Source organism: Aquarana catesbeiana, linkage group LG05 (assembly GCF_042186555.1).
Source record: "Aquarana catesbeiana isolate 2022-GZ linkage group LG05, ASM4218655v1, whole genome shotgun sequence".
NCBI classification, from domain to species: Eukaryota; Metazoa; Chordata; class Amphibia; order Anura; family Ranidae; genus Aquarana; species Aquarana catesbeiana.
The window spans coordinates 594,239,430-594,263,377 of record NC_133328.1 but is presented as its reverse complement, the minus strand read 5'-3'; the positions used below and the strand labels follow the sequence as shown (position 1 = coordinate 594,263,377).

The 23,948-nt window shown below is 38.7% G+C and overlaps 1 protein-coding gene across 1 annotated transcript in view; it reads left to right on the top strand.

Moving 5' to 3' along the window:
• Positions 1–23,948, top strand: part of CSMD3 (CUB and Sushi multiple domains 3) — a 1,635,173-nt gene that overhangs the window by 1,255,174 nt on the left and 356,051 nt on the right. Inside the window, exons 35-36 of the mRNA XM_073632169.1 lie at positions 1,584–1,787; positions 23,341–23,465. Of these exons, the coding sequence (XP_073488270.1) occupies positions 1,584–1,787; positions 23,341–23,465 (329 nt within the window). The remainder of the gene's footprint in view (positions 1–1,583; positions 1,788–23,340; positions 23,466–23,948) is intronic.

Here is a 23,948-nt window from a genome sequence, read left to right as displayed (position 1 = left end):
GTATTTTGCTGTACAGAAAAAGTGTGGCAGTCTGAGACATTCATTGGGCTTTTCTGTCTCCAGAGGAATCCAGTGGTGAGATCTCAAAGCAGTGCTGTTCCAGCCCACCTTAAAGCCTTTGGTATTCCCACTCATGTTGGCTTCTTAAATGTTTCAATCCACCCTTGAGTGTTCCCACTTATCCTATGTCATTCTCTGTAACATGCACAAAAATAAAAAATCTAAAGGATGGGTGATGAAAGCAGATTGCAGATTCGAGATCTCAAGTAAAGAGACCTTGACTTTCAAGATCTTGTCTTTCAGAAAAATAAATTGTTGAGTGATTTAACATTATGTACCAAAGCTTTTAGTAGATCAGGCTTTCCTAAAAAAAAAGTGCCTAAGTGGTGCAAAATTAATTAAAGACATTTGCCTTTAATTGCAAAAAAATCACTGGTCAATATCGTTTAAGATCTTAAAGTTACATTTCAGATCCCTCTTTAACCTTACATAGTTACATAGTTGGTGAGGTTGAAAAAAAACACAAGTCCATCGAGTCCAACCTATGTCTGTGCGTTTATGTAAGCATTAAATTGTATATCCCTGTATGTTAAAGCGGAGTTCCACCCAAAAATGGAACTTCCGCTTTAAGGGAGGTGACCCCTTGACATGCCACATTTGCCATGTAATTTTTTTGGGGGAGTAGGTACCCTCTTTTCAGAGGGTCCCAGCTCCCACTTCCTCCCGGCACACCGCGGCACCGGAAGGGAGATCACCTCTCCCCCTCCCTCTCGGCAATCATCTGGGATACGTCACAGGTCCCAGATTTTTGCAAGGCCAGTCATGGCGCGTGGTGCGGCGTGCGCATGCACAGTGGGTGCCCGACTGTGTAGCCACAGCCAGGTGCCCACACTTACAATGCCAGCACCGCAGAGAGGAGAGGGAGACGAGCGGCCTTCGCCGCATAGCTGGACCCTGGGACAGGTAAGTGTCCGATTATTAAAAGTCAGCAGCTGCAGTATTTGTAGCTGCTGACTTTTATTTTTTTTATTTTTATTTTTTAGCTGAACTCTGCTTTACAATCGTTTAGGTGCCTATCTAATAGTTTTTTAAACGATCTATGCTCCCTGCTGAAACCACTGCTTGTGGAAGAGAATTCCTCATTCTTACCGCTCTTACAGTAAAGAACCCTCTACGCAGTTTAAGGTTAAACCAATTCTCTTCTAATTTTAGTGAATGACCACATGTCTTTTTAATTTCCCTTTAGCGGAAAAGTTTTATCCCTTTTGTGGGGTCGCCAGTACGGTTTTAGTACATTGAAATCATGTCCCTTCTCATCTACTTACTGCATTGTAAATTATTATACAAAAGGACTTTTTTAAAATAATTGATTTACCTTTGCAAAGGAGGTGGTATCACCCACATTGTCCAGCAAGAGGCTGCAGCACAGACCAGTGGCCCTCTGAAAGTACTATAAATCAATATTGCAAGGTACCATAGAAAAATGACAATAGGTTGAGTTAAAGGTAGGGTTAGCAGGAGCAATGAATGACTTACTTGCTGCCTGGATTTGTTCCTAAAATGCTGTCATACTTCTTTTACAGCGGTTCCTAGAACAAGTGCAAGTCAGTGCAGCTCGGTGCCAGAGCCACGTTTTGGAAAAAGGATTGGAAATGAGTTTGCCGTTGGATCTGTGGTTTTCTTTGAGTGTAACCCAGGATATATCCTCCATGGATCCGTGTCCATCAGATGTGATGCAGTGCCTAATGCCTTGGCTCAGTGGAATGACACTTTACCAACGTGCATTGGTGAGTGACCCAAAGCTATAAATTTGTATCATTGTTCAAAAGATGATGTATTGACCTGACATTGTTTGTTGTTTAATACAAACTATTCAATTACTAATTAAAAAAGTAAAAACAAGATTTAACTTTTTCCCAGTAGGCATCTGTACCAAACTGTACATTGTGTGTTAAGCCGGCTATACATAAATCAAAATTTGGGTGGTTGATTTTTGATTCATGTATGAGCAAAATGGTTATACAGAAGTGAATTTACTGATCGACTTCTGTACAACAGCCCTCTTGAAAAATGTTGACTCGATCAGCACCGTCAGCTATAGCCAGCAGCACTGGTCAGTTTATTTGGACAGCGGGAATTTCTCCCCACTGTCAGAATACAATAGCGCAGTGGGGAGGATTACAACCCATTGGTTGAACGAAAAAAAAATATTCATCTATGAGCTGCCTTACTTTCATGTCCAAGGCAAGTCAACATACCAATGAAATAAACCCCTCTTCTTTTTTTATCGTACCTACAATCTTTGATTTACATAATAGTATTTGACATATGATTAATTGCGGTAGAAAATAAAAAATAGATGGTAGTCAAGACTAAGACATTGTGTTCTGTTCAAATATCAATCTTAGTTCATTCCAGGACTAAAAGTAATATAAATAATTATTCTGGAAAACTTTCATTAAAAAAAAATAATGTTCTCTAAGATTTCTTATGTCTCTTTGATGGCAAATAAGGACATATTTATTGTTTTTCAATGGCATATTCAAAGAAATAATTTTCAATTTCTAAAGAAAATGTCTGTTGATTCTTTTTTCCTTTTAACAAAATATTTAAGTTTGCAATCAGTGTCTATATAAGAAGTAGATAGAATGATTTAACTCTCCATTATCTGTTAAAACTGAAATGTCAGTTTTTGTTCTTAGGACTTGTATGTAACCCTACAATAAACATCTCTTATTCGCTTCCTTTGGTCTGTTAAATATAGCATTGAACTAATTTAGTTGTATCTGTTCGATAAGTGCACATAAAAAATACCTAAGGGTGGTGTTTTGTAGTCCTAACGCACTTCCTTATCTAGGGTGACAATGCTGTCCATCAATAGATACAGTAATTTGAGCGAGTGTTGTCACCATAAAACAGGAGGCATGTTAGAGACAGAATCACCGGGTGAAAATAAAAGAAAAACCCAGCCACCACATCTAAGGACTGGTAAGCTAAGAACTGATAAGCTGTAGTATATAAAATGTTCACTCTTGGACTTAGATACACTTTAATGAACACGGGTTATTTCCAAAACATTTCACTTTTCTGCCTAATTACAGGCTGCTGTAGATACTGGTGTGATCTACTAAAGCTTAGCCAAGTGAACTTTTGCTACATTCAAACACCCAATCAAGTTCAGAATAATTTAGGAAACAATAATTTCTTGTGCACGATTGGAAGTAAATTGAGCTTCACTAAGTGAAGATGTTTGAGGTTATTAAAAAAAAAAAACAAACATACACACTTTCCTCAATGCTGCAGCATAACTGCGTGCAACTGAGCCAACCCAGTATAAAACAGCCACACTGGCCATACACTTAGTTGTGATAACACAGGGGAAGGCCCTCTGCCATGCTGCCACATATACAATTTTTGTACTACTGGCAAAAACTGTTTAACCCTTTAACAGTCTACCCTTTAGCAGTTTTACTTCTACAGGGCGGCACCTCTGTGCAGGATCATGTATGTATACGTGATCTGACATTTCCTTGTAGGGGTTGTGTGATTACACACAGTGGGAGTTGCTCGGCAGGTACTGTGGCTTCGATGTCCGCCGGCACTCATCGATCAACCTGCAGAGACACAAAACTGAGATCTGCCTATGTAAAAAAGGCAGATCGCTGTTCTGACAGGAGGGAAGAGATTAAATTTGTGTCCTTAAAAAGCAGGGAATAAATTCCATCTCTTCCCCTAGTAAAAGCACCTTTCACAGTGTAGTAAAACACTGGTTAGGCACACAGTTAACCCGCTGATTGCCCCTGTTAACCCCTTTCCTGCCAGTGTCATTAGTACATTGACAGTGCATGTTTTTTAGCACTGATCACTGTATTAGTGTCACTTGCCCTCAAAAAGTGTCAAAGGTGTCCGAATGTCCACCGCAATATTCCAGTCCTGCTATAAGTCTCTGATCACCACCATTACTAGTAAAAAAAATAATAATAAAAGTGAATTAAATTTCCCATAGTTTGTAGACACTACTACTTTTGCACAAATCAATCAATAAACGCTTATTGGTATTTTTTTTAACAAAAATATGCAGCAGAATACAGTGCCTTGAAAAAAAGTATTCATAACCCTTGAAATTTTCCACATATTGTCATGTTACAACCAAAAGCGTAAATGTATTTTATTGCGATTTTTATGTGATAGACCAACACAAAGTGGCACATAATTGTGAAGTGAAAGGAAAATGATAAATGCTTTTCAAAATTTTTTACAAATAAATATCTGAAAAGTGTTGCATGCATTTATATTCAGCCCCCTGAGTCAATAATTTGTAGAACCACCTTTCGCAGCAATTACAGCTGCAAGTCTTTTTTTGGGGATGTCTCTACCAGCTTTGCACATCTGGAGAGTGACATTTTTGTCCATTCTTCTTTGAAAAGTATCTCAAGCTCTGTCAGATTGGATGGAGAGCGTCTGTGAACAGCAATTTTCAAGTCTTGCCACAGGTCCTCAATTGGATTTAGGTCTGGACTTTGACTGGACGATTCTAACACATGAATATGCTTTGATCGAAATCATTCCTTTGTAGCTCTGGCTGTATGTTTAGGGTCGTTGTCCTGCTGGAAGGTGAACCTCCGCCCCAGTCTCAAGTCTTTTGCAGACACTAACAGGTTTTCTTCTAAGATTTCCCTGTATTTGGCTCCATCTATCTGCCCATCAACTCTGATCAGCTTCCCTGTCCCTGCTGTAGAAAAGAATCCCCACAACAATGATGCTGCCACCACCATGTTTCACGGTGGGGATGGTGTGTTCAGGGTGATGTGCGATGTTATTTTTCCGCCACATATAGCGTTTTGCTTTTAGGCCAAAAAGTTAAATTTTGGTCCCTTCCTGTTAATTTAGGTGGACAGCCATGGCTTGGTAGATTTGCAGTTGTGCCATACGCTTTCCATTTTCCGATGATGGATTGAACAGTACTCTGTAAGATGTTTAAACCTTGGGATATTTTATTATAACCTAACTCTGCTTTAAACTTCTGCACAACTTTATCCCTGACTTGTCTGGTGTGTTCCTTGGCCTTCATGATGATGTTTGTCCACTAAGGTTCTCTAACAAATCTCCGTGGGCTTCACAGAACAGCTGTATTTATACTGAGATTAAATTACACACAGGTGGACTCTATTTACTAATTAGGTGACTTCTGAAGGCATTTGGTTTCACTAGATTTTATTTAGGGGTGTCAGAGTAAAGGGGGATGAATATAAATGCACACCACACTTTTCACTATTTCATATTTATTTAACATTTTGAAAACCATTTATCTTTTTACTACCACTTCACAATTATGTGCCACTTTGTGTTGGTCTATCACATAAAATCCCAGTAAAATACATTTACGTTTTTGGTTGTAAGCTGACAAATTGTGGAAAATTTCAAGAATACTTTTTCAAAGCACTGTACATATTGACCTAAATTTATGAAGAAATTAGATTTTTTATTTTTTTATTGCATATGTTTTATAGCAGAAAGCGAAAAATTATGTTTTTCTTTTAATTGTTAGTCTTTTTTTGTTTATATCGCAAAAAATAAAAAAAATGCTGAGGTAATGAAATACCACAAAACAAAAGCTCTACTTGTTGGAAAAAAATTACATAAATGTTATTTGTGTACAGCGTTGCATGACCGCGCAATAGTCAGTTAAAGTAACACAGTACCGTATTGTAAAAGGGATGAAGAGAGATAAATCATCCGGAGGTCGAGTGTATGTAAAAGGAAAAAAAAAAGTTTTGACTAAACATACACTTTGGGGTTGATTTTTAAAACAAAAATATTTGGATGAATGTCAAATGTGTTTGTATACTTCATGAATTCTGGCTGTAATCACTCTAATGGAGTAATCATTATCATCGTTAGCTCCATATAGTGACCAAAGTGCAGTATATTTTATCATTGAGGTATTTTAGAAAACTTGGTCACTAGATGGAGTTGCCGATCATAGGAATTACTCTATTAGAGAAATGACAGCCAAAATGTGTGGAGTATGAACATAATGTGTGTGACATTCATCCAATGAATGTTTTAGAAATAGACACTTTAAGTCACTTATTTACAGTTTTTGCCCTTTTACAAAAAATGCGCAATTTTAACCACTTGAGGTCTGGGCCATAGCCGAATGACGGCTACAGCGCGGACCTCAATCTCCGGGAGGACGTCATATGACGTCCTCCCCTATGCACGCGCACCGGAGACTCGGATGATCACAGATCAGAGTAAGGGGCCGTTCCCGGCCCCTTACCATGTGATCAGCTGTCAGCCAATGACAGCTGGTCACATGATGTAAACAAAAGCTCGGTGATCGGTTTCGTTTTCTCCTCACACTGACAGCATGAGGAGGAAAAAAAAGCCGATCACCGGCTTATATCAAAGGGACATCGGTCCCGAAGAGGAAGGAGGCACAGATGCCTCATCTGTGCCTCCAAGTGCCATCTGCCAGTGCCCACAGTGCCCACAAGTGCCACCTATTAAAGCCCACAAGTGCCACCTATCAATGCCCACAAGTGCCACCTATCAATGCCCACAAGTGCCACCTATTAGTGCCACCTAGCAGTGCTGCCATCAATCAGTGCCCAATCAGTGCCCAACACTGCCACCCATCAGTGTGCCACCCATCAGTGCCCATAACTGCCACCCATCAGTGCCCAAAACCGCCACCCATCAGTGCCCATTACTGCCACCTATCGGTGCCCATCAGTGCCGCCTCATCAGCGTACATCAACGAAGGAGAAAAATTAACTGTTTGCAAAAATTGATAACAAAATATAAAAAAGATATAATTTTTTTTTAAAAATTCTGTCTTTTTCAATTTTTTTAACAAAAAGTAAAAACCGTAGAGGTGATCAAATACCATCAAAAGAAAGCTCTATTTGTGGGAAAAAAATGATAAAAATTTCATTTGGGTACCGTGTTGTATGACTGCGCAATTGTCATTCAAAGTGCGACAGCGCTGAAAGCTGAAAATTGGTCTGGACAGGAGGGGGGTTTAAGTGCCCAGTAAGCAAGTGGTTAAATGTATAAATTTTAATTATTTATTACAATTAATACAGTTTTATTTTTTTAATTAAGTAAAAATTTTGAAAGTTATACTATGTGTGCTAATAATGATTTTTTTTTTTTATTATTATTAAAATATAGCCTTGATAAACATTTGCACAACTATCATGGGATGTAAACAAATCAGTAATGTCATATTTATAACTTTACAGGCCCTGTGTTTTCAGAAAATGTATGCTTTGGGGAAGAGTGGGGGGAGGGTTACCTTTTAAAGCAGTAAGTAAAAAATAGTGGAAAATGAAAAACAAAAGTGAAAAATAACAAAAATGATTGGGCCAGCCAACATGAGGAATGGGCTGCATGGCATGGCAGCAAACGGGTCAATGGGTGTAATTTGGAAGACAGGCAGAAAAACACATTTAAAATAACAATAAAATAGCAAAGGGATGACTTTGTAGTGACACTTTATTTTTGTTGGTATTCTGTGATGGACCAATGTTCCTTCTCAGATGAGTAATCTCAAAAAAGGAAAGTGTTTGCAGAACGTCTTCTTTGACCTCTAATATATCTGGCAAGCAACTAATGCTCTTCCTTTCGGATATCAGTATTATATTTTGCCAGAAGCAAAAGCATTTTTGCTTTTCTGATAAAAAGGCATTTATTTTTCACTCTATTCTTTAAAGGGACTTCCTAAGCATCTCATGCAAAAATATATTAAAACAATCCATTGCATTTAATTAAAAATGCTTAATCACATTGTCCTCGGCTGAACCACTTCTGCTTTCTAATGAAATGCTTAAAATAAAAAAATAGCCATTAAAAAAGCCCAGTCAATGAATAATTTTACAGAAGGTCAAAATGTTGTTTAAAACATGCAGAGTTGGAGTATTATAAGATTAAAGTGACAGTAGTATGAGGCGATGAATGAAAGGTCCACTTCCTCGATTCATGGAGTGCTTTTCACTGCTGGAAACTACAGTGCAGCTTTTATGAATAGAGGAAGGCACAAAAAGGGTGGTCATAGTCGGCACTTTTGATGACTGCATATGACAGGTCCAGATAGCTCATATTATAGAGTTTAATTTACATTACCCCTTCTCTTTATACAGTATATATGGATGATGGCACTGTAATTATTTTAATTAAAAAAAATGAAGTGCCTTTTTTCTTAATTTATATATAGTTGTCACATGACCCAGCAATTTCCCAGCCTGTCTGTAGGGTAACATAAGCAGGAGCAGCTCCTAGTCCTCTGCTGCTGGTCACATGTTAACAAAACAGCCTTTGGAATACACAGTAAACATAAATATTTAATATCAATAAACTTTTTTAATATCATACAAATAAATATTTGGAATCGGAAATCTTTAATTCAGTGCCAAAGGTACATTTCATATGTTGTATAATGCTGCTAGCCTCTCAGGTTAGTAAAAAATACACTGCAAACTTTTTTATTTTAGAATATAAGCAACAAAATGTGGGGCAAAATTGGTGAGACCAAACTCTCATTTGCATAATTTGCATAACACATAATTTGCATAACACATTTTGCATAATGCCGTGTTGGCAGTCTCTGATGCTGATTTTTTTTTTCCAATTTTCGGTGTCAGTAAATATACAACATAAGCATGTCTTGTCAGCAAATGTGTAATGTCAGCCCCCAATGTTAAAGAGGAGTTTCAGTCACTCCTCACCTGCCCAGTGGATTGAACATTGTATTGCTGCGATCCTTTGACCAGGGGCAGCAGCCCAGATCCCAAACTGCCAACTTGGTCCTCCTTCATCATCAGAAGCCTACTCCCTCTTCCTGGTTCAGAAGCTCTGAATGACTGAAGCTCTCCCCACTGGCCACTGTGAGTCCTCACTCCTGCAGACTCCTGGGATATGTAACATGGAGTCCCCATGGAGGCAGCAGGGACACATCATTCTTGCCTAGGTTGCCTAGGCAACAGGTGGGCAGGCCTGGGCCTTAAGTAAAAAAAAAAAAAATTCAAGAGCCAAAAAAAGTGCTGATTTAAATTGGATAGGGGAGCGTCAGCGCACACAACCTAAGTCAGTATGAGAGTGTAGGTCTGCTTTAAAGAAATGGCTTTGCTGGCCTTGACATCTAAGGCTTCTGCCCCAGTTGCTTTATCATTTATACTGTACCCATTTTAATATTGTGGAGGTTAGAAAAGGACATGACATCCCAAATTGGTAAATTTTATTTGTATTGTTTGCCTCCATATGACTGGCAAGTAATTTACGACCTTCAGTTCTGCTATTTTTTTTAATTGTATTTTGCAACAAAGTCAAAACCACAGCACTACGGTCTGCATATAAATAACATGGCAATAAGAATGAAATTAATTACCTGGTGTGATGAAAAAAAGATTAAATCTTAAACTTTATTTCTTGACATAAAATCCAATGATCAAACCTTTAAAATCCCAGCAACTTGAAGTTCCAGTAATTAGCAACTTTGGTTATTGCTGTTGGCTATAAGGCTCCATAACTGATCCAATCCAGCATACGTATCAAGAGACGGTTTATTGTGCAAACTATTCATGTTTCCCTCATTGTTGAAGGAATAAGCATACAATCCCAGCCATTCACTATAGCTGAGAGGCATGATGGAACTTAAATGCATAGATTGTGACATCACGGTGTATCCAGGATACCACTAATGTGTTCTGAAAGCAAGGATGCTGTTTTATATAAGGTGAATGGAAGTTCACTGTATATATTCTTAGGGAATGGTTCTTATTCTTTAACCATTTAGATCCCTAGTGCCCAAACTGTGGCCCGAGGGCAGCCCTCAGACGTCATCAGTCTGTAGTGGAAGCATTGAGTGGGGGAATAGCATTTCTACTAGCCTCATGTAACATGTTTCCAGTTTCCTGTTGTCTTCTGCAGCATATCCCCAGCCAAAAATGTAGCATGTCCACACTTTCTGACCTTCATTTCCTTTATTAGGTCTGCAGTCCTCTCAAGCATTACATATATTACACATTATGTGTGCCGCTTTTGTGTCGTTAAAAGCCCCTTTTGCTCATAAGTTGACAATCACTGCTTTGGATGATGTCATGTGAATATGAAAATAAAAGCCTATCATTATCTTCCTTGATTTACTGTCAAATTCTGCATCCTTTTTTATTATTCTAGTAATGCTTTTATACCACAGAGCAAAACACTAAAGAGCAGTAGAGTTCCATTGGTCAAGCTTGCGTATGCATATCTCATACTTGAGGGTCCACTGTGGAGGCTAACAATCATTGCAGTAGTTACTGCTACCACAATGATCACTGCAATCTTTTGGATCCTGTGCTAAGTGATTTCCTATCTGCATAGTGACCACAGGGGGTTGCACTCTCTGAACTGTCATTCACAGAACACCTTGTACGTTTTAAACGAATTTAGGGTGTTCTGATTGGATGAGGTGGAGAGGTGGGGTGGTTACATCATGACATCCACCTCATCAAATCAGATAATTCCTTATAGTCACTGAAAACATACAAGGCATTCTGTGAATGGTGGAAATGTCAAGTGATCTCCTATGGTCACTATGTAGAAGGCGCAGGACCTGGAAGAATGTACTGAACACTGCGGTAGCAATAAAGTGACTAATACAGTGATTGTTACCTTCAAAACTGGTCCCTCAGGTATGAGATGTGCATACTTACATTGGTCCAAGTCAAACCAATATAACTGCAATAAAGAAGTTTCACATCTAAACTGTAATCACTAACTTCCACTCCTACCACAGCACTGTTAACCCCTTGTTTTGCACACTATTTGCACAACTACAAAACCCTGCAGTTTTCAAAGCACACAAAGTGTACCCTCCATTTCAGCTTGGCAGGCGTTGCTCACTGCTTTTAATCCCCCACCTTGCCCCATCCCCAATCTCAGGCTCATCAGATTTCAAAAGGTAGGTGATGATGTCATCACACAAAGTGGCTTACAATAACATGCTGGATGAAATCATAAAGAACATTGCATTTTGATGAATTGCAGGTTACTTGTACTGATTCTACTTAGAATGACTTTATACGTGGGATGCAGCTGACCTTATCTGGGATTTTCATTTGAATGTCAGCATTGCTTGAGCCCACTAGGCCACTCTGTAATGCAACAACTGCTTACAGCTAATCTGGTGTTTTGATTACACCTAATCCAAAGCCTGTGAGTCTGCAGCCCAGGTATTCTAAATTCCACATTATTATCAGAGGTGAGTTCAGATGTGTTCTGATCCTAGTCTGAAACCCCCTGAGTGAGCTTGCCAGGAATTGTCACTGTACTGGGGCATTCCCAAACCTGAACATATACTCGTCCCTAGTATATGTGCAGCTGTGTGGCGTAGAGTGCCCTTGTTCCAGAGGATTGGCCCAGTACAAGTGACAGCTTCATGGCGGGCTTGCTCAGATGGATTCGGTCTAGGATTAGAACATATCTGAGCTCATCTCTAAATATAAAGGATATTATGATAAACATTTCTAGTCATTCAACAATATACTGTGTTAACTTACTGCCCCTGGACAATTTCCTGCTAGCTTTACTCTAGAGCTGCATAGCTACACTGACTTGGCTGGCAAGAGACTACAATCTCCATGTTATCCTAAAGTTATTTAATCAAAATAAGTTTGGAAAGTGCTTTTCATTTAGAAAAAAAGGCAATGTTTACTAGATTGCATTAGCAGTGCCAAGAATGATTTTCCATGCTGCCTGGAGTTGGAGAATATACAACATGATTCCTTGAGCGTAGTGCATAGCGCTTTATGTTGATAAACCTTGTGCGTCTAACCATTCTTGCCGCTTCTCCAGCTCCATGAAAGCAGCAAATGTAATCATTCATTATATGATGTCCTGTTTTGTATAATGAAATAAGAGATTCAAATCCAATTATTTATCAATCCAGCAGTAATATATACCACTAGGATCAGATAGAGCTTGATCTGTGTTTTAAATGAAGTATAGAAGAGCCTACATTAAATTGCTCTGTGTCTCAGGCGTCCCCTGGATTGTTTCACTTACAGATATCAGTCATCAATCATTTGACACAGCTTTTGCTGGTAATTATTTAAACATTTTAATGCCACTGATTTTATAGCCATTCTACCTCCCACTGATAAGATCAATTATGCATGGCACAAGACATTGCTGCCATAATCTTTACAGGGTTAAGTTGTATTGCTCTACAAATTCCTGGAGTCTCCCTGCATTTAAAACAGGCTTTTGAAAGAGTTGATAATGCTGGTCCGAAGCAGTGATACATTGCCTTGTGATGCTAATGACAAAGCAACACATCAATCTTGTTTTTTTAGACTAATGAAAGCAGGCAGAATAGCTGGGCCTGGGTAGAAGGTTATTACTTGCCTCCTTTGCTCTATTCCTCCTGTTTATGACACATCATTTCTGTTTTCTTGGCAGTTATTTGTTTGACTTTATTTAAAAGGCTTGTTTCTAATAGTGCTAAATTGCTAGAAGATAAAGGTTTGACTGTATTTCAACAACAATGCTTGCTTTTTCAATTTCTTACTATAAATTAATTTTTAGCTAAATAAAAATCTTTTAAGGGGACAATTGTATAACAACAACCTTTTGGTTCCTTTTATGTTTTTCTAAAAAAAAAAAAAAAACACAATACAAACCCATGCATGATGGGATTTTGTCTTCATACTGAGTTGCCATATACCAGCAAAAAGCTAAAATCAGTTTGTAACGGGATGGGGCTGATGATGGAGAAGAAGAGGAGCTACACACATGGGAACTGATAAACTATTGAATGTGCACCAAGAGTTGCTGCATGGAAAACTGATTTATGGACCAAATAATTGGTGAAGTTGAAGTGTTTGAAAAGTAAAATGCAACTAGTGCCCCAAAGGTTACACAATCTCAAAGTGTGACATGTCATATGAAAGTTGCATGATTTGCACCAAATAAATAGTGGTTCAGAATTTTTCTTTTTATCAGTATTTCCCCCAACAGATGTATTTCCTTAACAACCACCAATCATAGTTTATCAGGCCCATAGAGTTACATGTGGGAGAGGGCACATGGAGAGTGTCACCAGTGCAGATATGTTTAGCAAGTTATGTACTTATATTGATCTTTAACAGTATAAATTGATAGAAGAATGTTGATGCAGGTGCTTAGAGGGGCTTTTGCAGAGAGTGGCTTAAATTGTATGTAAAGTCAAAGCTTTTTGGCATAGGAGTAAGGCTGGCTATACCCACAAATAAGGTGGATGCAGAAATACCTCCATCAGAACATTGTAGAATACACTGACCAGCTGCTGCAGCTGATTGGAAAACGTTTTGCTTCCCTTCGACAGAATTTAATTGAACCATTGACTTCTGTCAAGATGGACTATAACACACTGATTGAAAATCAGACAGTTCAGTAAAGATTTTGATCAGTGCATGGCCAACCTAAGAAATGGTTTGGACCCCTATCAATTTTTTTCCTGTATCTATCTCATCAGGGAATGATATGTAGCGTGAATGGGGCCTTATCCCACATGGGATGCGCAATGTCTGAGCATTATGGGGAACCCTAACACTGTTTGTTAGGGTTCCCCATAATGCTCAGACATTGCGCATCCCATGTGGGATAAGGCCCCATTCACGCTCGTGAATGGGGCTGTTTGCGATTACCCACAGGAGACTTCATGGAAACTCATACGAGTAGGTACAGACAGGAAGCCCCTTTTAAAGCAACAGGAGCCTGACAGTGCCTGCAGCTAGTCACGGGCATTTGAATGTTCTCACTCAAACAGCAATTACATGCGGATGATCAGCCCCGGATGCAGACAGTCTGTGCCCAGGGTCAATTATATGCAGGTAATTGCTGCATGAGCAAGAACATACAAATTAGCCGCTGGCGTAATCAGGTTCCTGTTGCTTTAAAGGGGGCTTGCTGTCTGTACATATGTGTATAGTTCCCTAAGTCTCCTGCAGGTCTCCTGTGGGTAATAGCAAACAGCCCCACTCAAAAGTGTTGAATGGGACCTTATTTCTGCCTTCTAATAGGTTTTAAAAACTCTCTGTTTTTTTGTGAGAATTTATTTCATGTCTGTTTTCCTGATAAGAAGTGAGGGAAAATATAATTTGTGAACACAAACAGTCATAAAATCTTGACAGAGGTTCTAAATCTAACTTACTTTAACCCTTTCATTCCGAATCCTATTTCTCACACTTGTTGCTTACAAGTTAAAATCCATATTTTTTCTAGAAAATTACTTAGAACCCCAAAACTTTATATATATTTTTTAGCAGAGACCCTAGAGAATAAAATAGCAATTGTTGCAATATTTTATGTCACACAGTATTTGTGCAGCGGTCTTTCAAATGCAATTTTTTGGGAAAAAAGACACTTTCATGAATTTAAAAAAGAACAGTAAAGTTAGTCCAATTTTTTTTGTATTATATGAAAGATGATGTTATGCCGAGTAAAAAGATACCTAACATGTCATGCTTTAAAATCGCGCACACTCATGAAATGGCGACAAACTACGGTACCTAAAAATCTCCATAGGCGACGCTTTAAATAAAAAAATGTAACAGTTACCAGGTTAGAGTTACAGAGGAGGTCTTTTGCTAGAATTTTTGCTCTCACTCTGGTGATTGTGGCAATACCTCACATGCGTGATTTGAACACTGTTTACATTTGCGGGCGTGACTTACATATGCATTTTCTTTGCTGGGCGAGCATGTGGGGACGGGGCGCTTTAAAAAGCTTTATTTTTATTACATTGTAGATGTGGAATCTTTATTTTTTTTACATTGTCCCCTTAAGAAAAAAACATTCTGATCACTTTTATTGCTGTCACAAGAATGTAAACATTCCTTTTGACAGTAATAGGTGGTGACAGGTACTCTTTATGGAGGGATCGGGGGTCTAAAAGACCCCAAATCCCTCCTTTGTACTTAAAAGTATTCAGATCACCAAAATCTGTGGTTCTGAATACTGTAATTTTTTTAAAAATTGGTGCCAAACATGACGTTGCTTCCAGGATTTTACATTGGAGACCCGATCAAAGCTGAATCCAGATGCGCTGGCTGGTGGCTCGGGTCTCCCAGTGGGACGGGAAGCCCGGGAAGAGCGGTGCTAAGTGGTGGTAGGGGGGATGTCCCCTCCCGCTCCTTTAGAATAAGAGCTGAGTGGCTTTTAACCACATCAGTTGTTATCACTAAAAAGCCAACCGCTGGCTCTAAACAACAGTACGCAGCTGTAAGCATCACCCCAGTATAACCCCTTCAAGCCATGAACACAATTTTGCATACGGCGTTAGAGCCCCACATGGGGCATCAGAAAAAATTGCCCTTGCAGTAGGGCTACTACTTAATAAACATTTGCCCAGGGGTTGAAAGGAAGCTAATATACAGTATGTTATATACTTATAAAACCTATATGCAAAAATTCAAATAATCATTTTTAAATTCATATGAAACTTAATTAAATTATGTTTTTGTCTGGAATTCAGCTTCAAACGTAAGAATAATATTGTAAGATTTGCTTTATACTTAGGAAACATCTGAATTGTTGTAAATGAGACATCTCTGTCGCTATTATTTGATTCAAAGATTGACCTGACTTTGTAGGGAATTTTGTTTTAGCTGCCTGTGTCCCATTAGGGAGATTCCCCTTCACTTCCTGTCTGTGAAGTGAGATAACTGTGCTAGGCATAGATCTCGAATCATAACATTTTTGTGGGTTTATATTCTCAAAGGTGACTGTTTTGTTATAACCAAAATAGTATAATTATGTATTTCAATAAGGACACTTGCAGCTGTGTAGGTTTGTATCGGGTTTCTATCATTTGGAACTTCCTTTTGTAGAGATAGTCAACTTCTACAAAGTTGCCAAGCAGCCCAAACATGAAAAAGGTAGAGACCCAGTGATGTATATTAATGATAAAATAAATGTATATATTATTGTAGGAATGTTGAGCTTATCCTTAGTAGATATAAAGAAAAGCCAGGGCAGGTGATAGACTTTGAAGCCAAAGGGAAGCAAACCTCAAGAGATATTGAATTAATTTACATTAGATGCAGGAAGTCGTTTTCAGGAAAGCACAGATCTATAATACACTAGAATAATGAAAATTAATATAGAAATATAATGCTTGCCATAAAGGGAAGATCTTTGACAAAATTTACACATCTACACCTCCTGTTATGTTTGATTCTCAAAAAAAATCAGGTTTTTAGAAATTTGTATTTTTTTAGTTTGGTTTAAAAAAAATTACCTAAAACACCAAATTATCTCATTATTGAAATAATTTATTTGTCTGAGCTCTCATTGATTTTTGTATTCCTTATTTTCATGAGCAAATCTTAGCCAGTCTGATTACGGCTCCAGTTTCATTTATAATAATATAGGCAGCAAACCTAAAAACAATTGTTTGGAATATACATTTTGTAACATCTAAAGTATTTTTAGCATGATGAAATATTTCTTTGAAAGTCTTTGAAGGTCATTGGGTCACTGGAAAGAAATGTTTTCCTGAGGTTGACAGAATATGAGAGCTAAAAACTGCATGGCCAAACAAATATCATTCAGATTAGTATACAAGTGTGTATTTGCCATGCAGCTTCCAGCTAAACTTTGGACAACAAATATTCAAAAATTATTAACATCCATGTGGGATTTTTTAGGCATCAAAATAAAAAAATACAAATATATATATATATATATATATATATATATATATATATATATATATATATATATATATATATCATAAAACCAACATATAATGTTTGTTGGGCTGACACATTTGCACAATTAATAGAAACCACCATATACCACATATGTTCTATGGTTATCACTAGAGATGGGCCAAACACCCCCCTATTCGGTTCACAGCAGAACTCCCAAACTGGAAAGTTCTAACCCGAATTGAAGTCTATGGGAGCTGAACAGGAAAAATCAAAAGTGCCCATTTTGAAGGCTTATATGCAAGTAACTGGCCATTAACCACATGCCGACCAGCTGTCGCAGTTGTACTGCGGCAGAAAGTCACGGCTGGGCAAAACAACGTTATGTAATGTCACTTCGCCCTGTGGCCACTACAGGGCACGTGCACGCCGCCGAAGGCGCTTCCGCGCCCCCCCGCTTGCCCCCCAAGCCGGTGCGAGCGCCCGGTGGTCTCGATCACCACCGGGCTCCCGCGTTTGTTTGGGGCACACAGAGAACCGGGAGCTGTGTGTGTAAACACACAGTTTCCAGTTCTCTGAGGGGAGAACTGACAGATCCTCTGGTTATACAGAGTATGAACAGAGGATCTGTTAGTTTCCCTGAACAGTCCACATCCCCCTTCAGTTAGAACACTTCCTAGGACACACATTAACCCCTTCACTGCCCCCTAGTGTTAACCCCTTCACTGCCAGTGACATTTTTACAGTAATCAATGCATTTTTAATCGCACTGATCGCTGTATTAATGCCAGTGGTCCCAAAAATGTGTCAAAATTGTCCGACGTGTCTGCCATAATGCCACAGTCATGATAAAAATCATTGATCGCCGCCATTACTAGTAAAAAAAAAATTTTTTTTAAATGCCATAAAACTATCCAATATTTTTAGACGCTATAACTTTTGCGCAAACAAATCAATATATGCTTATTGCATTTTTTTTTTTTACCAAAAATATGTACGTATCGGCCTAAACTGAGGGAAAAAAAATGTTTTTTTTTATATATTTTTTGGAGATATTTATTATAGCAAAAAGTAAAAAATAATGCGTTTTTTTTCAAAATTGTCGCTCTTTTTTTGTTTATAGCGCAAAAAATAAAAACCGCAGAGGTGATCAAATACCACCAAAAGAATGCTCTATTTGTGGGGAAAAAAGGACATTGATTTTGTTTGGGAGCCACGTCGCACGACTGCGCATTTGTCAGTTAAAGTGACACAGTGCCAAATCGCAAAAAGTGCTCTGGTCTTTAGCCAGCCAAATGGTCTGGGGCTGAAGCGGTTAAAGGAGTATGGGGGTCTGGGTACTGTCCTGGGGGACATGTATCAATGCAAAAATGTTTTTTTCAAGACAATCGTTTTTTAAGGAGCAGTGATTTTATTGATGCTTAAAGTGCAACAATAAAATTGAAAAATTCCTTTAGACCCCTTTCACACTGAGGCGTTTTTCATGTGTTTTAGTGCTAGAAATAATGCCTGTAAAGTGCCTGAAAAACGCCTCCCATGCCTCCCTAGTGTGAAAGCCTTAGAAAAAGTCCTGCAAGCAGCATCTTTGAGGTGGTTTGGGAGCACTGTATACAGCAATCCTAAACTGCCCCTGCCCATTGCAATGCATGGACAGCGCTGCCGAAGCACCTGCAAAGCACTTCGGCAGCGCAGTAACATGGGCATTTTTAACCCTTTCTTCGACCGCTGGCGGCCAAAAAGCACAGCTAAAATGACGGTAAAGCACCGTTAAAACTAGTGTCACTTTACCGCTGGTGTGCCCCCCCCAGTCCATAGTAGACACTTCTAGTCTGGTATAGATTTTAAGGGCAACCCCACATTAGACATGTGCATGACGAAAACATTTGTTTAGTTTAATTTCGTTTTGAATCGTTAATCGAGTTATTTTGTTTAGTCAAATTCAGTTGATTCGTTCAATCCGTTTTTGGAATTTGTTTTCGGAATTCTCATTCAGAATTCGTATTCGGAATTTTCTTCGAATTTACCATTTTTTTTCAATTCGAAACGATCAAATCAATACATTTTGTAAGGAGTCATGTGGAACCCAATGGGTTTCTAATTCTGTTTCTTCATCAGGGGAGCAATGATGGTGTTTCTTTCATTGCAGTAACAAGTATACAAAAAGTAGTCAGGGATAGATAAAATAAATGATCCAAAGGCTGTCAGCAGTGCCACCAGAACACAAACTAGCTGCAACATGTAGTGCAAAAGACAGCCAGTGTTTTGGGGGCCACACAATCCCACTTTCAACAGGACTGGGTGAAATGACAGGATGTTAAATGGATTTAAAAGTACTTGCCTTGCCACTTCTCCTGTGAACATCGGTACTAACTGTTGTTTATAAAATTCTCTGCCTGCAGATCAGTCTGCTTAGGAGTACTTTTAAGTCCATTTAACCACTTAAGGACCAGCCTTCTTTTGGATTTTAGGTGTTTACATGTTTAAAACAGGTTTTTTTTGCTAGAAAATTACTTAGAACCCCCAAACATTATATATGTTTTTTCTTTTCTAACACCCTAGAGAATAAAATGGCGATCATTGCAATACTTTTTTTTGCACCGTATTTGCGCAGCGGTCTTATAAGTGCACTTTTTTTGGAAAAAATTCACTTTTTTGAATAAAAAAATAAGACAACAGTAAAGTTAGCCCATTTTTTTATATTGTGAAATATAATGTTACGGCAAGTAAATTGATACCCAACATATCACGCTTCAAAATTGTACCCGCTCGTGGAATGGCGACAAACTTTTACCCTCAAAAATCTCCATAGGCGACGTTTACAAAATTCTACAGGTTGCATGTTTTGCGTTACAGAGGAGGTCTAGGGCTAGAATTATTGCTCTCACTCTACCAGTCGCGGCAATACCTCACATATGTGGTTTGACCACCGTTTTCATATGTGGGCGCTACTCGCGTATGCGTTCGCTTCTGCATGTGAGCTCGTAGGGACGGGGGTTTTAATTTTTTTTTTATTTTTATTATTTATTTTATATAATTTTATTTATTTTTACACTGTTTTTTAAAAAAAAAATTGTGTCACTTTTATTCCTATTACAAGGAATGTAAACATCCCTTGTAATAGAAAAAAGCATGACAGGACCTCTTAAATATGAGATCTGGGGTCAAAAAGACTTCAGATGTCATATTTACACTAAAATGCAATAAAAAAAAAGTCATTTAAAAAAATGACATTGAAAAAAATATGTCTTTAAGAGGCGTGGGTTGAAGTGACGTTTTAACGTCGCTTCTGCCCAGCAGTGTCATGGAGACGAGTGGGCACCATCTTAGCCTCACTTATCTCCAGGCACAGGAGGAAGATGGATGCGATCGCCTCCGCCGCTACCGACTGCTCCGGTAAGCGGCGGAAGGCACCGGATCGCGGTGGGAGGGGGGCCCCTCTCCCGCCACTGATAAAAGTGATCTCACTGCGAATCCGCCGCAGGGACAACTTTTATCAGAAATCCAGCCGCCGCACGAAAACAGGGATACCGGGTTTATGGCAGCTAGCTGCTGCCATAACAACGATATCCCCCTTCAAAGATTGGACGTACATTGGCATGCGTCGGTCCGGAAGTGGTTAATATGCTTTCATTTTGCCCAGCCTTGATGAAGGGGATTGTGTGGCTCCTGAAACATATTGACTATCTTTTGCCCTGCTTGTTGTAACCAGCTGAACAATAACAACTTTGGACTTCTAAGGATTTTTCAGTTTCCTTTTTTAGGCTTTCTTTCTTCTATTTTCATCCAGTGATCTGCAAAGTAAAAAGTCTAGTGGTTTTTTTTTACAAGCTCAAGCTCTCCAGCAAAATGTATCAATTTACATGGATGAGACACCACTTAAGGAGGAAGTAAACCCTAATGGGTTTTACTTCCTCTTTTTTCCCCTGCAAAGTAAAAGCGTAAAGGGCTAGTATGCATCGCATACTAGCCCATTATGTGGCACTTACCTGCAAACGCATCCTGCACCATCCCCGCTGGTGGCTGCGTTTATCTTCACCCCTCTTCCTTCCGGGGCTGCGGATTCCATCTCTGTGATTGGCCGGAGTCGCGTGACCTCACTCTCGCGCGTGGCAGCCGTCAGTCACGGCACCTGCTAGTGAAGAAACGGCACAGAGGGCTGTTTCTTCACAGCACATGCACCGATTAAATCTTCGGCGCACTACAAGGTAAATATCTCCTAAACGGCGCACATTTAGGAGATATTTACAGTACCCATAGGTAAGCCTTATTATAGGCTTACCTATAGGTACAAGTTGCACAGAGGTATTTACAACCACTATAACACTGGCAGGGGTGATTAAAGTGATCAGTTTTATTTTTACATGCAAAACCTGGAGTTTGGCTGGAGTTTGGCTTCAATTTTTTAGTGCATCTAAATGTGCTCATACATTTAACACTCCCCTCCCCCCAGACTGACAATGCTGCTGTCTGATGACCCTTCTGTGCTCATTCAGCCAGAGTTACATCTCACTAATACAGGAGATGTGTTGCTGGCCAGATCAACAGGTGACAGAGGGGAAAAGTCCAAATAAAAGAAAAACTGATGCAGCCACCACGTCTAATGATTGGTAAGCTGCAATACAATACATTTTTGGTTTTGGGTTTAATACCCCATTACGCTGCCAAATAATAACGTTTTGTTCTTAGGTTAAAATATCCTTTAAGGGCCAGAATATTGCATGCACAGCACACACTACCCAAACAAGTTCAGAATTCATAAACTGACCAGTCAAGGCAAAAAAGTAACTTAACAATTCAGTTTTAGGAAAACATAATACCCACAGTTCTGCAATTAAAGCCTATGAAATGTTACCTCCGGAATCCACTGCAGACCTGAGGTAGTAATGCTCCTGAGATACGCAGGAAATAAACTAATTAAAATATGCTAAATATATTCAACTGATTAAAATGCTCAGATATCTCAGGAGTACAGCTTAGAAGTCTTTACCGTTATTTGTAGATAATGAAATGTTATCAGGGAAAAAACATGACATTAACCAAACTCTAATGCTTTCCATTACAGCTGTTATTTTTGCATACAGTATCATTATCTTGGTGAAAGTGGCGCTAACGTCGAGCAAAGATTACCTGTTGCCGATTAGGAAGAGTTGGTTTAGTGGCTCTGCACAGATGGCTAAGGGCTCGAAATAACGGCCCAGGGAAACATCTTGTTTTACAGGGAGCCAAGCGCACAAATCGAGGAAAAGTTTCACAATATGGTTTCAGATTTAAATATTTAACAGTAATGAGTTTCTCATGTCAGAGAGCAATTGAAGACATGGCAGAAATGGTTTTTACATTTTAAATGAATTCTAGCATTGTGAGTACCACTTTTGCCGACTGCTGCAATGATGCTGTGTAGACATGGGGCTCTCCTAGTGCCTGAACATTGTAGAATATCCAACATAAATGAACCCAGATGGAATTCTAACTTGATAACTGGGGTTGTATGTATGCAGGGCAGGTGCTTGTAGACACTATTTATGGGCCGAACACCCCCCCGGTTTGCACCAGAGCTCCCGAACATGTAAAAAGTTCAGAACTGAACCACAAACCATATTAAAGTCTATGGGACCCGAACTTGAAAAATCAAAAGTCCCCGTTTTGAAGGCTTATATGCAAGTTGTTGGCCATAAAAGGGTATGGGGGGCTGGGTACTGCCCTGGGGGACATGTATTAATGCAAAAATGTTTTTGAAAAGATTGTTTTTAAAGGAGCAGTGATTTTTTAAATGATGCTTAAAGTGAAACAATAAAAATGAAAAATGAAATATAGTGCCTGGGTGTTCCCCTAGTCTGCCTGTAAAGTGGCATCTCTGTACCGTGTATAGAACCTGCATATATGTTTATTTGGTTAATAGTAGAGTGTGTATCTGTCTTGCTTCTTCATCCTCTTAGCACACTACCGTATATTTTTATTGTGCCATATATTGGGGAACCATTTTGTGTACCATGATTTATTTGGCTTAGATTTCAAGACTTGTATGCAAGAAGTTACTTTTGAGATCTTTTTTTTTTTTTTTTTTTATTGCCACACTAGTTGCATGTTTTATTTCAAGTGCCTCATATTGAACTATTATTTGGTGGATCCAATGATCCATCTATTTGACACACCAAATATAGTTACTGTGGCCCATTGGGATATCCACTCCACAAAGCAAAAATTTCCATCTGCTGTACTGAAATGACAGAAAAGTGGATTTTATGACATTTGCTCACCACTAGCTGTGCCAGTTGGACGATACTGGGACATCTCCTGGTTACCTCTTGCCATTCGAGTCCTCACGGGATAAAAGAAAAAGAGTTTGTCATTGAACTTAAAACTTCAACTGAAATATGAGTTTTTGATAGAGTTGGCCTTTAATGTTCTTCAGTTTTATGAAAGAGTTTCATTGTGCTTACCTGGAATTCTTTGCTGTTAAATCACCCTCCTTGCCTCTCTATAGATCACATCACAACACTTTAAAAGTACCCAGCTGTATTGTATTCTTTAAATTTAAAGCCCTGCTGTTCAGCTATTGTCAGATCCTATTATTTTCTTTGCAGATTATGGGACCTAGCAATAACTGTCAAATACGACTATATATACATTTTATTTTGTTTTCTATTTTTTTCCATTTTAGTGCCCTGTGGAGGAATTTTAACAAAGCGCAGGGGAACTATTTTGTCTTCCGGCTACCCTGAGCCATATGACAACAATTTGAACTGTATATGGAAAATCACTGTGCCGGAGGGAGCAGGCATTCAAGTAAGATCACAAAATATTTTGGAACATATGTCACATTCGCTCTTGTGTGATGACAGGAAAACACTTTATTAACGTCAGTAAAGTGATATCTGTCACTACCTACTTGGTGCTATTTTTTTTTATGTGCTACCATGTGGGCAGGGACTACACACTAATGTTCATGAATGCAAATTAGGAATACACTTTAAAAACAAACACATACCAAACCTGTACTTAAAGTTTAGGTAAGTATGCTTTTATACATGTAGCAATTTGTAATCAATCTAGGTAAGAGCAATCATAAACAAGTGATTCACTATCAAAAAAAAATATTGAGCAATGCAGCGTATCTGGTATTGTTCTGCACATTGCCCCCAACAAAAATATCTATCAAGAATAAAATATTTCTATAAGTATAAACAATCTATTGATTTCTGTAATTTAATTCAATTTAAATTATGATTGATTCTTCAACACATTTTTTATATAAAACATTTGTTAAAT